This window comes from Haliotis asinina, chromosome 1, assembly GCF_037392515.1.
Source record: "Haliotis asinina isolate JCU_RB_2024 chromosome 1, JCU_Hal_asi_v2, whole genome shotgun sequence".
Lineage (NCBI taxonomy): Eukaryota > Metazoa > Mollusca > Gastropoda > Lepetellida > Haliotidae > Haliotis > Haliotis asinina.
Window position 1 is genome coordinate 53,173,967 of NC_090280.1, and position 15,477 is coordinate 53,189,443.

At 41.5% G+C, this 15,477-nt stretch overlaps 1 protein-coding gene across 1 annotated transcript; it reads left to right on the top strand.

Moving 5' to 3' along the window:
- Positions 1-1,875: 1,875 nt before the first annotated feature.
- LOC137273550 (uncharacterized) lies at positions 1,876-11,720 on the top strand. Its single transcript, XM_067806291.1, has 6 exons — positions 1,876-1,927; positions 2,568-2,705; positions 4,281-4,718; positions 9,962-10,099; positions 10,398-10,463; positions 11,248-11,720. The coding sequence occupies exons 1-6, from the start codon at positions 1,876-1,878 to the stop codon at positions 11,718-11,720; spliced, it is 1,305 nt and encodes a 434-aa protein (XP_067662392.1).
- The last annotated feature ends 3,757 nt before the right edge of the window (positions 11,721-15,477 follow it).

Below are 15,477 nucleotides of genomic sequence, written 5' to 3' on the forward strand. Positions count from 1 at the left end.
TGGGATCAAATTGATCAACATAGATATGGGATCACATTGATCAGCATCTATATGGCATCACCTAGGTCAACATCCGTATGGCATCATATAGATCAGCATCGATACCAGTATTGGAATATACAGATCAGCATCGATAGGGATCACATAGATCAACATCAACAAGGGATCGGAGAGATCAGCACTGATCTGGAATTACACAGGTTGACATCGACATGGGATCACACAGATCGACACTGATATGGAATCATAAAGTTAGATTTCATATGGCATCACGTACATGGAATCACATAGATAAGCATCGATATAGGATCACATAAATCACATTCGATTTGGGATCACATAGATCAACATCAATAAGGAATCACACAGGTCACCACCGATGTAGAATCACATAGATCAGCATAGATGAACATGCATATAAGATCACACAGATCAACATCGACATCATGGGATCATACAGATCAACATTGATACGGGATCACTTGATCAACATCGATATGAGATCACATAGATCAACATTCATATGACAATAATTAAATTTTTATTGTGTTCATTACAATTCTGGCAATCTGATTGGTTAACTGGGAACATTTCTTTTGATTTCATTTCCCAATGAATCTGAAAAATATAAGCGACGCCCACCGCACCGGACTACTTTCGGACCTGAGGAATGTCGGGGAACCCTTTACACAGCGGGGGAATTCCCTTGCACTCGGGTACCTTAATGAACTTTGGGTAAACATTGAAGTGATACATTGTGGTTAACATAAACAAACAACTCAAAATTATCCGTGAACGTTAATAAGGTTGCAACGCCTCGACAAGAGCATGCGCACGTTGGAACATCAGTTCATGGCATCGCAATCCCAGTCACATCACAGCCTCTTCCTGCTTGCGCAAATACTACAATCTCAGTTCCACTAACTTCATATCATCGGGCTTCATTTCCATTTCTCACTTTTCAAACTGTCTCTTTCAGTTCGCAGGTAGTAATTCAAACGTTTGAACTTGAAACTTTGCCGATACCGGGACGCGTCACGTTGAGTTGTTCCACTCTGATTCGTCGACCGATGTTAGCTTGGTTGATTGACAGCTGTTTGGGGGTGCTCTATGCTGATTGGCTAATGGTTTGGCAGGCGTGTCATTTTATGTAAATGAGTCACATGAGTCATGTCATGTCATTACCAAATTCTTACACCGAAAATGTTAATCGGTGGTAACAAAGATATCCGTTTCGATGAATTTGATTACGTTTAAGGAAAATATTGTTGACAGGGTATAGTATTTGTTGCTGAATTTAATTATAAGGATTGACTTTGTATTTCTTTCGTTGCATTGAAGTATGAAACTAAAAACCAAGGTGCAAACTTTTGTAAGAATCCGCTACGCTACACAAGTTTGCACCTTGGTTTTTAGTTTCATACTTCAATGCAACGAAAGTAAACATAGATCAAAATCGATACAGGATCACATAGATCAAGATCCATATGGGATCACACAGATCAACATCCATATGGGATCACACAGATCAGCATGTATGTACAGTGTCTTTTGGTGGTTACTTCTGTACACTTGGTTACAGAGGAATGTTAACAGGCAACAAATGTGTTCCATGTACAAACCTGGCGAGGAGTTATTGGCGTCACTAAGTGGTATCTGGAATGCAAGAGACACATCGCAGCAATTTACAAATGTATGTATATATTCGGCACTCTCTGGTTCAACAGCTGGGCAAATATCTACTGATGCTTAATGTAAATAAAATACATGAAAACTATTTGAAACGGAGACATCTTCAACACTTCACAACAGTCATACCTGTGAAGAGGGTGTATATAAGCACAACCACACGTGTTTGTATTCAGACTTCAAACCATGAAGCTAACGCTGTATGTTGCTATCACCGCCCAGGCTGGGATAGCCACAGGTATGTATTCATGTGTTTGCGCTTAGATGATCGATTTACAAGGTTTCCTGAAGAACATGACAGTCTGTAAAAGAGGAGGCCTTCGTTAAGAAGTAGCATATCCCTCGTTAAAACTGACATAGCCTGTATGGTCCTGGACAAATGACAAATGTCTACGACACGAATGACTTAAAACAACATGTTGTCATCATAATGGCGTCCCTCTTCGATATGAACAGTCGTGTTGTTTTATCAGTCTAGATACCATATGATCAATCATGTTGTTTTGTCAGTCTAGATACGATATGAACAATCACGTTATTTCATTAGTTTAGATACGATATGAACAATCGTCTTGTTTTATCAGTGTAGATACGATCTGAACAGTCGTCTTGTTTTACCAGTCTAGATACTATATGAACAATCGTGTTGTTTTATCCGTCTAGGTACGACATGAACAATCACATTGTTTTATCAGCCTAGATACGATATGAACCATCATGTTTTTAAGTCAATAGAGTCCTCCTGCGATATGAATAATCACGTTGTTACGTCAATAGTGTCCACCTGCAATATGAACAGTCATGTTGTTGTGTCAGTGGTGTCGAAATTAAAGAAGGAAGTTCTATAAACTGGGTATTATTTGTCTCGTTTGGCACAGCTGTGGCCCTGAATCAGAATAATGTCGACTGTCCCGCGCACCGGAGGTTCCTGCATGATCTGAAGTCACTTTTGAGGTTACACCTGGGAGAGAAGATTATACCGCCTGAAAATGACTCTTCACACTGGACCAGCTCGGGTAAAATCTCATGATGTCATATTGGATTCACTGGTAGAATTGATGCTTGTCGTAAGAGGCGACTAACGGGATGGAAAGGTCAGGCTCGCTGACTTGGAAGACACAGGTCGATGCTCATGCTTTTGACCCCTGGATTGTATTCCACATTCGATTATTTACAAACCGTCGCCAAATATCTGGAATATTGTTGACTAGGGCGTAAACTAACGCACTCATTTGTACTCCATTACTAAGCGTCTCAGTAGTCGTTTGTAATGAGATCTGATATGTTCTTTGATTTTTTTAGCTGGATGAGCGACATTCACACGCTGAGGAAAGACAACATGTCCGAAGGGAAATGATGTCGTGTACAAAAGTAAGTAAGAGCGACGACATCCTATTTACATATGCACATAAGAAAGACTTCTTCTCGATGTGTTTAGTAGAAATATTGGTTGCACCATTTTGACTATATCATGGACAGGTCTCCGCCAATTAATAGGGGACACATCCGGTCCAACACGTAACAGGTGTCACAAACACATGTACAGACAGGTCACCTCTTCACCTGAAAAGCGGGGGAATGATTTGCTCCAAGTCAGCAGAAGGAATTGCTTCGAGCATCATTTTCGGCTCTGATGCGTCACACTTGGAAATGTCTCCAACGCGTGTGTCATAAAACCCTTTGGAGGTTTTATTGAGACCCTGAATGTTGTAGGCTTGATCAAAGAACTACGAGGGTGGAGTTGTGGCTCACGTCAAATTCAAGTGTGAATCGGTTGAAAATGCAGTTGTTTTCCCTTGTTTGAATCATTAGGTTGAATACCGGATATACTGAACTTATTCCAAACACCGGTCTCATAATTTTCAGTGACACATTCCTTCAATTGTTACCGCTTTGTACACCGTTCCAATTGGAAATCTATTTATTCTCTTTTGTTGATGTTCCGGAATTTGTAGACCCATGACCTCACATTTTCTCCCATTTCTCACTTACTCCTCAAATGTAGTGCATAATACGGCCGGTGGTTAAATCAATCGCTCGTCACACCGAAGACCTCGATGGAGACTTGGGTACAGTCAGGTCCATTTCTCGTGTGCTAGCCGTAATATTGCTGGAATATTGCAAAAGGTACATCCAAACGTATGCACTCACTAACACACATTCATATAGTTTTTATGTGATTCAGGGTCCATCATGGACTTAACTGTATGACCAATGGGATTGATTCATGTACAAAAACAGCAGGCTGTGCAGACAAATTGTCTACTTGAAATCTTGAACTTGAAAAAAATACAATATAGCGTTACTCAATTTTAGAAACAGAATAAGTCCTTTTATATAAGACTATTGATGTGAAAACAAGAGTATGTTGCTTTGTTTTTAACCAAGGACTGAATGAGTATTTTTTTATGCCGTCTCTAGCAGTATTCCAGCTCTATCACTAGATTGCCCCAAAGCTCCAGTGGCGATGACGGTTACATTATGTGCAGTCAGTATTCATCCTCATCACTAACATCGTCATCTTCAATATTGGTAATTACGGTCAGAACTGTACCAATTATATCTCTCAATTATGGTTGAACTAATTTCAGGTTATGCCGGTGGAAGTCATTATCAGGCGAAAGGGGGTCCGGGGACAACGCTGTGCCTCCCCGAAGCACCCATCTACGAAAAGTACACTAGTGAGGTATCAGAAAGTTATATCTATGGCTCTGAATATCAAACAGATAGAGAGACATCTCCTCTTCATCGGCTGTATCAAGACGATGTTCCGTGTGTGGTGTGCCAGAGTCATCACAAAACAATTGCCATCATGGTACCTGCCAGGAACGAGTGTTTTCCTGGGTGGCACCTGGAATACAAGGGCTATCTGTTTGGTGGTGGTACTGGAGAAACTGGTCCCAGTGATTATGTCTGTGTAGATAGTGAGCCAGAAGCCATGCCTGGGGGTAAAGCAGACACAAACGGCCATCTCTTGTGTATGATCGACGCCAAATGTGGTGCCCTGCCCTGCCCACCTTGTGTCGACGGTTGGGAGTTGACATGTGCCCTTTGCACTAAATAGAAATATTGTAAACAACATGTGTGTTATCTCAAATTCTGTATAAGTCTGTGTATTGAGAGAAATATTTCAGTATTGACCATGACTGTCGTACATGCAGATTAGATTCAACGCTATACGAGCTTCATAATATTTCGAAGACAGTGCAGCCAATCACCTGTTTGTAAATTGTTATCACACTGAAACATCATTTATGAATGAATTTGGGAACATTTCTTATGTGGTATGTATCCACCAGTTCGGATATACAACAGAATCTGTATGGGTCGAAATGCGTATACTAAACAAGTGTTAAAAAGAAAGTATGCAGGGTGTTTGACCAAACGTGAAAAGAAAAAAAATAACATATATAAATTAATATCTAGTATATTTCAAAACATAGTTCACTTTTAAAGCAATTAATGTTCACAATTTCATTTCATAATACGTCGTACCGTTAGACTGACACTGATGGACGTGGTATGGTTTTCTCCACAATGTCATCATATGTTGAATCAATAGTAAGTGTGTCCACTATTGACGTCAGTACACATCAAAACACGTCGACTCATTGAGGATGTAAGCCGACGAAAGACGTTAGGGGTGATTCGTGTTAACCATTGTTCCAGCTGTTTAGTCTTCTGATTTGTAGGTAGTCCCATAAGTGTTCTATCGGATTCATGTCGCAGTAAAGACTGGACACATATTCGACTGTATATTCGAGCATTCAGATTGCTATCAATAAGCAAAATTCTGAGTTCTAGATCGCCGTAGATCCCTTCCCTATCAAGCTACCGGCTCCAAACGGTTTGAACGCATTTCAGCGCTAAACCCAAATCCTACTCAGGTCGTTGAACATCACACGTCGTCAATCACGCATCTGACAACGTCGATCCCGACTGGCCCATGTCAGTCCACGACGTCGGTTTTGAAGAGTCAGACGCAGTCTGCGGTAGGGTCGAAGTGCTCGAATACCATGTTCACTTAGTCTCCAATGCACTGCACATCGACTGATACGGTGGCCTAGTGCCGTCGCTGTCGTTAACGTCGACATTCTCAGATGATTTTTTTTAATGTGACGGTCATCACCGGACGTTGTCAGACGTGGTCGACCACTTCAAGGCCTGTCTGACGTACTGGCAGTTTGTCTTAGTCGTTGCATCAGTGTGATGACAATTGCTCTGATGCAGCTGAAAGTTCTGTCAATGAACTCCTTGTTCAGCCATTCCCTTAGCTCTCCCTCTCTCTCTCTTACGATTTGAATCAAACGTGTTTTTCACATCTGGGTTTCTGGCGTGTCGCGTGGGCTGATTTTGTAATGTCAGTTTGTACGTGCATTTCGTTTTATGTTTAATTATGTGAATCCTTATTCAATATTCTTCGGTGTGTAGTTCTTTTCAGCACTGGTTCATTTATCCCATTCTATTGCTTTTAGGACTGAATACTGATATAGGCCCCTATTATCCTTAGCTAAATAATGATCGATTTTCTAGGAATATCGGAGACGTAGTTGTGAGGAAATATGCCCCAACTCAACATATTTCACATCACGGTGTTTGTTGGAATTATTAGCAGCAGCACCCTGATCATAATTTAGAAGTATATCATTAAATGTCCAAAAATTGCAGACTGTGTGAGGAACGTATTTCTTCTAACAAAGGTTCATGTATGACATTATCAAAAATCTTTTCCGATCGGAAATGTTTCAGATCATTGGTGTTTTGGGGGCCAGACCAAAGCGCTTTCTCACATTTTGGACCTTGAATTTAAGGCACAAACTATGCTGAAAAAGGGTTCGAATCTCCTATTGAGTCTGATAGTTTGGTTTGTCACGCCCAGATTCGTGGTCTTCATGACACTGGAGAATATCAACACAGTTCTCTTTGGCTTATCTACAACTCACAGAAATACATACATACAGGCGAGTAACGGGATCGGGTGGTCAGGCTCGCTGACTTGACTAAAACATGTCATCGTGTAATAATTGTGTAAATCGACGCTCATGCTGTTGATCACTGGAATGTCTGATCCAGAGTGGAATATCTAGAAACAGCTTGGATGTTGCTGAGTCCGGCAACCACACGTCAGCATGCCTTAAACGGGTCATCGTTATATATATCATTAGTTATTGTGCATTCAATGAAAGTTCCAGTGCTCTGTACGTATCCGCATACACTCTTCAAAACAAAGAGGCACAATATGAAATTAAAAAATAATACTGACAATCTTGTACACATATGTAAACTCAAACATTTTCTTAGGGTTGCACATTGGTTCGGGAATGTTTTATAAGATCATGCTTGACCAAACGCAACCAAAAATGATTTGGAACGATGTTATCAATCAGGATTGTTATGATGTACGTGAATGTCATGCAGCACGAATATCAGACACAATGACTGTTTCTCATGAGCAAAGCATTAGTACAGCATGTGACTATAAAAGATCTAAATGAATATCACAATTTCATCCACGATCTTTGAAAGTACCGGACACGAAAATGGGACGTCTGAACGCTGATGATCGAAATCAGGCAGTTGGATGATTGCACGCTGGCGAATCAGAGAGTGAGGTGGCAAGGATTTTCATTGTTCATCCCATTACATAAACTCCATTCTGGGATCGATTTCGTCAAATAAATCCGACAACTGGCCGTCTAAGATAAGAAAGACCTAGAGTTCCCACACCTGCCCAAGATCAGTAGATCCGGGTAACCCACCTGCGTGACTGCCATCGTATCGCCTGGGACACAGCACAAGAACAGTTTGGAGCCCGAAGAGTGTCCGATCAGACAATTAGGAACCGTCTCCGAGAAGTAGGAATACGTGCCAAAAGTCCAAAAGTTGTCTCCCTCCTAAACACGACTACATCGACGTCAACGTGTGATCCACCACATAATCTTCAACAGTTGTTCCACGTGCTGCAGGAGGAATGGAGACGGATTCCACAACAAAACATCCAACGACTGATTCGATCTGTACCCAGGAAGTGTCGAGCAGTGGTAGCAGTTGGAGGTGGTCATACGAGGTACTGACGTCAACACCACCTGTTGGACAGCAGCAATAACTGTGATGACTGGTATTCTCATGAAATATGGACAAGACAGCAATGCATTACTCCACAAAATTTCATCAATGTATGTTTGATCTACACGTTCTTGAATTTAGGTTTTTCGTTTCAGTGTACATTCCAGCAAGATGTTGGTGCAAAGAGCTTTTGGGGAAACGGTATGTTTTCAGATGACTCAAAGACTACTTTCTAGTTTGGTGTAGATGGAATGAGCCGAATTACCTTCGACAAAAGGGTCGTTTGGGGAGGTTCAGAAATGAGTGGGTTTACGTCACGTTTAGCAATATTTCAGCAGTATCACTGCGGGGCATGTCAGAAATGGGCTTCACATATTGTACCCATGTGGGGAATCGAACCCTGGGTTTTGCGTGAGAAGTCAACACTTTAACCGCAAAGCTACCACACCGTCCTCAGGTTCATTAATGGGGTATGGTGCAGTCACTGTGAGTAGCAGACAAGCAGAGATGAGCATCGATGCAGGATATCCCAGGTCAGCATCGATATGGGATCACATAGATACTAATATTGGAACATACAGATCAGCATCGATATGGGAGATTAACATAGATATCGGGACACGTATATCACAATCCATTTGGGATCACATGGATCAACATCAATAAACGGATCACATAGATCAGCATTGATATGCAATTATACAGATTGGCATCGATATGGGATCACACAGAACAACACTGATATGGGATCATATAATCAGCATTCATATGGCATCACATACATCAGCATCTACATAGAATCACTTACATCAAAATCGATATAGGAGTACATAGATAAGCATCGATGTGGGATCATATAGAAAAGAATCGATACGAGATCACATAGCACATTGATGTGGGATCACCTAGATGAACATCAAAAAGGGATTACATAGATCAGCATCGATGTAGAATCACATAGATCAACATGGATATAGCATCACACAGATCAACATCGACATGGTATCATATAGATCAGCATCGATATGGGATCCCATAGATCAGCATCCATATGGGATCACATGGATCAGCATGGATATGGGTCCATATAGATCAGCATGTATGTACAGTGTGTTTGGCGGTTACTTCTGAACACTTGGTTATATAGCAATGTTTAGCAGACAGCATATTTGTTCCATGTACCAACCTGGTGAGGAGTTATTCCGTCGCTAGGTGCTATCTGGAATGCAAGAGACACATGGCAGTAAATTCCCTGAACAACACAAACAAGTACAACTGTTGAACACTTAAGCATTGTACTCCCGACCCACAATGACCAACCATCAACGACAATGGTGTGCGGACCTTGAAGGGAATATTTTATATGATATCTTGCAACCAGGCAGTACAAATATGTAGACTCAGAACGTGTCAGCAATCTCTTGTATATCAACACGATCTACTCAGTTGCTGTTCTTGTGTTCACTTCAGCAATGTATAGAGAGTACAAAGAGAAATTCACACACGTCAGACCATTGTTTGTGCTAATGTATATATGTGTTCAGCGCTCTATGGCTCAACAGCTGAGCAAATATGTACTGATACTTAATGTGCATTAAACACTTGAAAACTATTTGAAACGGAGACATCTTGAACACTCCACAACTGTCAAACCCGTGAAGAGTGTGTATATAACCACAACCAGACGTGTTTGTATTCAGACTTGCAACCATGAAGCTACCGCTGTATGTTTCTACGATCGTCCAGGTTGGGATAGCCACAGGTATGTATTCATGTGTTTCATACGATCTGTTGCTTTATCAGTTGTCTCTACATATAATCTGAACAATCATGTTGTTTTATCAGTTGTGTCTAGATACAATCTGAACAGTCAAGTTGTTTTATCAGTTGTGTTTAGATACAAAATGAACAATCATAGTGTTTTATCAGTTGGGTCTAGATACGATCTGAACAATCATGTTTTTTTATCAGTTGTGTCTAGATAGGATCTGAACAGTCATGCTGTTTTATCAGCTGTGTCTAGATACGATATGAACAGTCATGTTCTTAAGTTAAAAGTGTCCTCCTGCGATATGAATAATAAAGTTGTTATGTCAGTTGTGGTCACCTGTGACATGAGCAATCATGTCAATGGTGTTGAGTCAATGGTGTTGAAATTAAAGAAGGAAGTTCCTACACTGGGTATTATTTGTTTCCTTGGTCACAGCTGTGGTCTTGAATCCGAACAATGCGGACTGTCCCGCGGACCGGAGGTTCCTGCATGACCTGAAGTCACTGTTGAGGATACACCTGGGAGAGAAGATTATACCACCTGAAACTGATTCTTCTCACTGGACCAGATCGGGTAAACGATTAAGTTAACCTTACAATGCCATACTGAATTCACCGGTGAAAAAAAACAGATTAGAATTAATGCTTGTCGTAAGAGACGACTAACGGGATCGGGAGGTCAGACTCGCTGACTTGGATTACACAGGTCGATGCTCATGCTGGTGAAGCCTGGATTGTGTTGTCCACACTCGATTATTTACAAACCGTCGACATGTATCTAGAATATTGTTGAATAGGGCGTAAACTAACTCACTCACTTGTAATGCATTACTATCTGATATTTTCTTTGGTATTCGTTTCACTTGGAGCAGGAGGAGCGACATTCACACGCTGGGGAAAGACAACATGTCCGAAAGGAAATGATGTCGTGTACAAAGGTACGTAAAAGTGGTGAAATCCTGTTTACATATATGCATAAGTCAGTCTCGATTTGTTTAGTAGAAACGTTGATTGCACCTTTCTGAATATATATGTGATGGAGACAAAAAGGCCTCCACTAATAGGGGACACACCCGGTCGTGCACGTAAGACGTGTCACAAACACATGTACAGGCAGGACAACATAAAGCCAGCATAAGGAATTGCTTTGGGCATCATTTTGGGCTCTGATGCGTCAAACGTGCAAATATCTCCGATGTGTCTGTCATAAAACGCTTTGGAAGCTGTATTGAAACCTTGAATGATGTAGCCTTGATCAATAAACTTTTGAGTATGCTGTTGTGGCTCACGTCAAATTCAAGTGTGAATCGGTTGAAATGCAGTTGTGCTCCCGTGTTTGAATCATTAGATTGAGTACCAGATATCCTGATCTTATTCCGAACACCCGGTCTCATACTCTTCAGTGACACTTTCCTTCAGTTCTTACCACTTTGTACACCGTTCCGATGTGGAATTTATTTAGCCTCTTTCGTTGATGTTATGGAATTTTGTAGACCCATGACGACAATGAAAGTGGGCAATCGAACCTGTGTCTTTCGAGTGACGAGGGAACGCTGTCACCACTAGACTGCCCCAAATCTCCAAAGATGATAATGGCTACATCGCATGCAGTTCAGTCAGTGTTCATCCTCATCATTATCATCGTCATCTTCAATATTGTTAATTATGTACAGAATTCGAAGGGCACTCGTATCCTATCAGTTATGGTTGGACTAATTTCAGGTTATGCCGGTGGGAGTCATTATCAGGCGAAAGGGGGTCCGGGAACAACGCTGTGCCTCCCCGAAGCACCCATCTACGAAAAGTACACTAGTGAAGCATCAGACAGTTATATCTATGGCACTGAGTATCAAACAGATAGAGAGACATCTCCTCTTCATCAGCTGTTTGAAGACGATGTCCCGTGTGTGGTGTGCCAGAGTCATCACAAAACAAGTGCCATCATGGTACCTGCCAGGAACGAGTGTTTTCCTGGATGGCACCTGGAATACAAGGGCTATCTGTTTGGCGGCGCTACTGCACACACTGGTTCCAGTGATTATGTCTGTGTAGATAGTGAAGCAGCAGCCATGCCTGGGGGTAAAGCAAACACAAACGGCCATCTCTTGTATATGATCGACGCCAAATGTGGTATCCTGCTTTGCCCACCTTATGTCGACGGTTGGGAGTTGACATGTGCCCTTTGCACTAAATAGAAATATTGTAAACAAGATGTGTGTTTTCTCAAATTCTGTATTAGTCTGTGTATTGAGAGACATATTTCAGTATTGACCATACATGCAGATTAGATTCAACGGTATACTGGCTTCATAATACTTCGAAGACAGTGCAGCCAATCACTTGTTTGTAAATCGTTATCACTGGGAAACATCATTTGTGAATGAATTTGGGAACATTTGTAATGTGGTATGTATCCAACAGTCCGTATGTACAGAATCTGTGTGGGTCGAAATGCATGTACTAAACTAGTGTTAAAAAGAAAGTATGCAGGGTGTTTGACTAAGCTTGAAAAGAAAAACATAAAAAAATAACATCTATTATATTTCAAAACATAGTTCAGTTTTACAGACAATGTACACAATTTCATTTCATAATACGTCGAAAGGACCGTTAGACTGACACTGAAGGACGTGGTATGGTTTTCTCCACAATGTCATCATATGTTGAATCAATAGTAAGTGTGTCCACTATTGGCGTCAGTACACATCAAATCTCGTCGACTCATTGAGGATGTAAGCCGACGAAAGACGTTAGGCGTGATTCATGGCCCTTCCCATGGGAACCATTGTTCCAGCTGTTTAGTTTTCTGATTCGTAGGTAGTCCCATAGGTGTTCTATCGGTTTCATGTCGCAGTAAAGACTGAACACAGCAAAGCTGTATGAGGCCTTGCGTTATCGTGTTGGCAGATAATGCCACGTGCTAACTGCTTGAAAACTGGCCTCACAACTGCTTGCCAAAACCTTATCACTGTATATTCGAGCATTCAGATTGCTATCAATAAGCAAAATTCTGGTTTCTAGGTCGCCACAGATTCCATCCCTATCAAGCTACCGGCTCCAAACGGTTTGAACGCATTTCGGCGTTAAACCCAAATCCTACTCAGGTCGTTGAACTTCACACGTCGTCAATCACGCATCTGCCAGCGTTGATCCCGACTGGCCCATGTCAGTCCACGAAGTCGGTTTTGAAGAGTCAGACGCAGTCCGCGGTAGGGTCGAAGTGCTCGAATACCATGTTCACTTAGTCTCCGATGCACTGTACATCGACTGATACGGTGGCCTAGTGCCGTCGTTGCCGTTGACGTCAACGTTACAAAAAGAATTATCAGATGAATTTTGTGGCGATCATCATCGGACGTAGTCAGACGTGGTCGACCACTTCAAGGCCTGTGTGACGTACTGGCAGTTTATCTTAGTCGTTGCATCAGTGTGATGACAATTGCTCTGATGCAGCTGAAAGTTCTGTCAATAAACCATTCCCTTAGGTCTCCCCCTCTCTCTCTTACGATTTGAATCAAACATGTGTTTTTCACATCTGGGTTGCTGGCGTGTCGATTGGGCTGATTTGTAATGTGAGTATGCATGTGCATTTCGTGGTGCATCAGAAAAAGTCGTTTTGCGTTTTTCGCGGGTTTGGTTTGTTCCCGGATGTATCGGTATGTGTAACATCTCTCAGTATGTGTACGTATGTGTAACATCTACTCTGCGGTAGGGTCGTCGTGTTCTGATACGGTCGCCTAGTGCCGTCGCTGTCGTTGACGTTGACGTTACAAAAAGAATTCTCAAATGAATTGTCCGAATGTGGCGACGTTGTCAGATGTGTTTGACCACTTCAAGGCCTGTCTGACGTATTGGCAGTTTGTCTTAGTCGTTGCATCAGTCCGATGGCAATTGCTCTGATGTAGCTGAAAGTTCTGGCAATGACGATAATTCCGACAGCGCTCTCTCTCTCTTATGATTTGAATCAAACATGTTTTTCATAACTTTGTTGCTGGCGTGTCGCGTGGACTCATTTGTAATGTCAGTGTGTACGTGCATTTCGTGTTACATCCGAAAAAGTTGTTTTGGATTTTTCTCGATTTTGGTTTGTTTCCGGATTGACATGGTTCAATATAGTTTTATTACTTTATGTTTAATTATGTGAATCCTTAATATGCAATATTCTTCGGTGTGTAGTTCTTTTTAGCACTGGTTCATTTATCCTGTTATATTGCTTTTAGGACTGAATATCGATATAGGTCCCTATAACCCTTAACTAAATAATGATCGATTTTCTAGGAATATGGGAGACGTAGCTGTCAGGAAATATGCCCCAAATCAACATATTTCATATCACGATGTTTGTTGGAATTATTAGCAACAGCATCCTGAACATAATTTAGAAGTAGACCATTACATGTCCGAAAATTGCAGACTGTGTGAGGAACGTCTTTCCTCTAACAAAGGTTCATGTATGACATTATCAAAATGCAATTTTCATGTCGATTAAAATCTTTTCCGATCGAAAATGTTTCAGATCATTGGTGTTTTTCTGACCAGACCAAAGCGGTTTTCACATTTTGGACCTTGAATGGCTAGGTGAATTTAAGGCACAAACTATGCTGAACAAGGGCTCGAATCTCCTATTCAGTCTGACAGTATGGTTTGTCACGCCCAGATTCGTGGTCTTCATGACAGTGGAGAAAATCTTTCCACTTCTCTTGGCTTATCTACAACTCATAGAAATACATACAAACAGGCGATTAACGAGATCGGGTGGTCAGGCTCGCTGAATTGGCTGAAACATGTCATCGTGTCCTAATTGTATAAGTCGCCGTTCATGTTGTTGATCACTAGATTGTGTGATCCTGACTGGAATATCTAAAGACAGCTTGAATGTTGCCGAGTGCGGTAACCACAGGTCAGTATGCCTTAAACGGGTTACCGTTATACATGTCATCCGTTATTGTGCATTCAGTGAACGTGTCAGTGCTCTGTGCGTATCTGCGTGCATTTCCAGCGAGATGTTGGTATCAAGAGTGTTTGAGGAAACGGTATGTTTTCAGTTGACTCAAGGACTACTTTCTAGGTTGATGTAGACGAAATTAGTGGAATTACCTTCGACAGAAAGGTCGTTTTGGGGAGGATCAGGAATGAGTGGTTTTACGCCACTTTCAGCAATGTCTCAGCAAGTTCACTGCGGGGCATGCTAGAAATATTGTACCTAATTGGGGAATCGAATGCTTTGACCACTAGGCTGTGATACCCCCCTCAGGTTCATTAATGGGGTATGGTGCAGTCACTGTGAGTAGCAGACAAGCATCGATGAGGGATCACACAGATCACCATCGATATGGGATCGCATAGATAGGTATTGATACTGGTATTGGAACATACAGATAAGCATCCATATGGGATGACATAGATCAACATAGATATGGGATCATATTGATCACAATCGATTTGGGGTCACATGCATCAACATCGCTAAGGGATCGCCCTGATCAGCATTGATATGGAATTATACAGATTGACATTGATATGGGATCACACAGATGAACATTGATGTGGGATGATATAATCAGCTTTCATATGGCATCACGTACATCAGCATGTACATAGACTCACACAGATCAACATCGACATGGAATCACATAGATAAACATCGATGTGGGACCACGGAGATCACAAGCGATTTAGGATCACATAGCTCAACATTAATAAGGAATCACACATATCACCATCGATATGGAATCACATAGATCAGCATCGATACAGGATCACATAGATCAACATCAATATGGGATTAGATAGATCAGCATCGATATAGAATCACATAGATCAAATGGCTATAAATTACACATAGACCATCGACAAAGTATCATACAGATCAGTATCGATACTGGATCACTTGAACAGCATCGATATAGGATCTCATAGATCAGCATAGATGTGGGATCACATGGGTCAGCA

Bases quoted from the DNA above. Each gene is read 5' to 3' on its own strand.
- LOC137273550 (XM_067806291.1), top strand. From the start codon at position 1,876: ATGAAGCTAACGCTGTATGTTGCTATCACCGCCCAGGCTGGGATAGCC. The intron at 2,706-4,280 runs GTAAAATCTCAT...AACTAATTTCAG, and splicing joins TTCACACTGGACCAGCTCGG to GTTATGCCGGTGGAAGTCAT. The intron at 10,464-11,247 runs GTACGTAAAAGT...GACTAATTTCAG, and splicing joins AAATGATGTCGTGTACAAAG to GTTATGCCGGTGGGAGTCAT.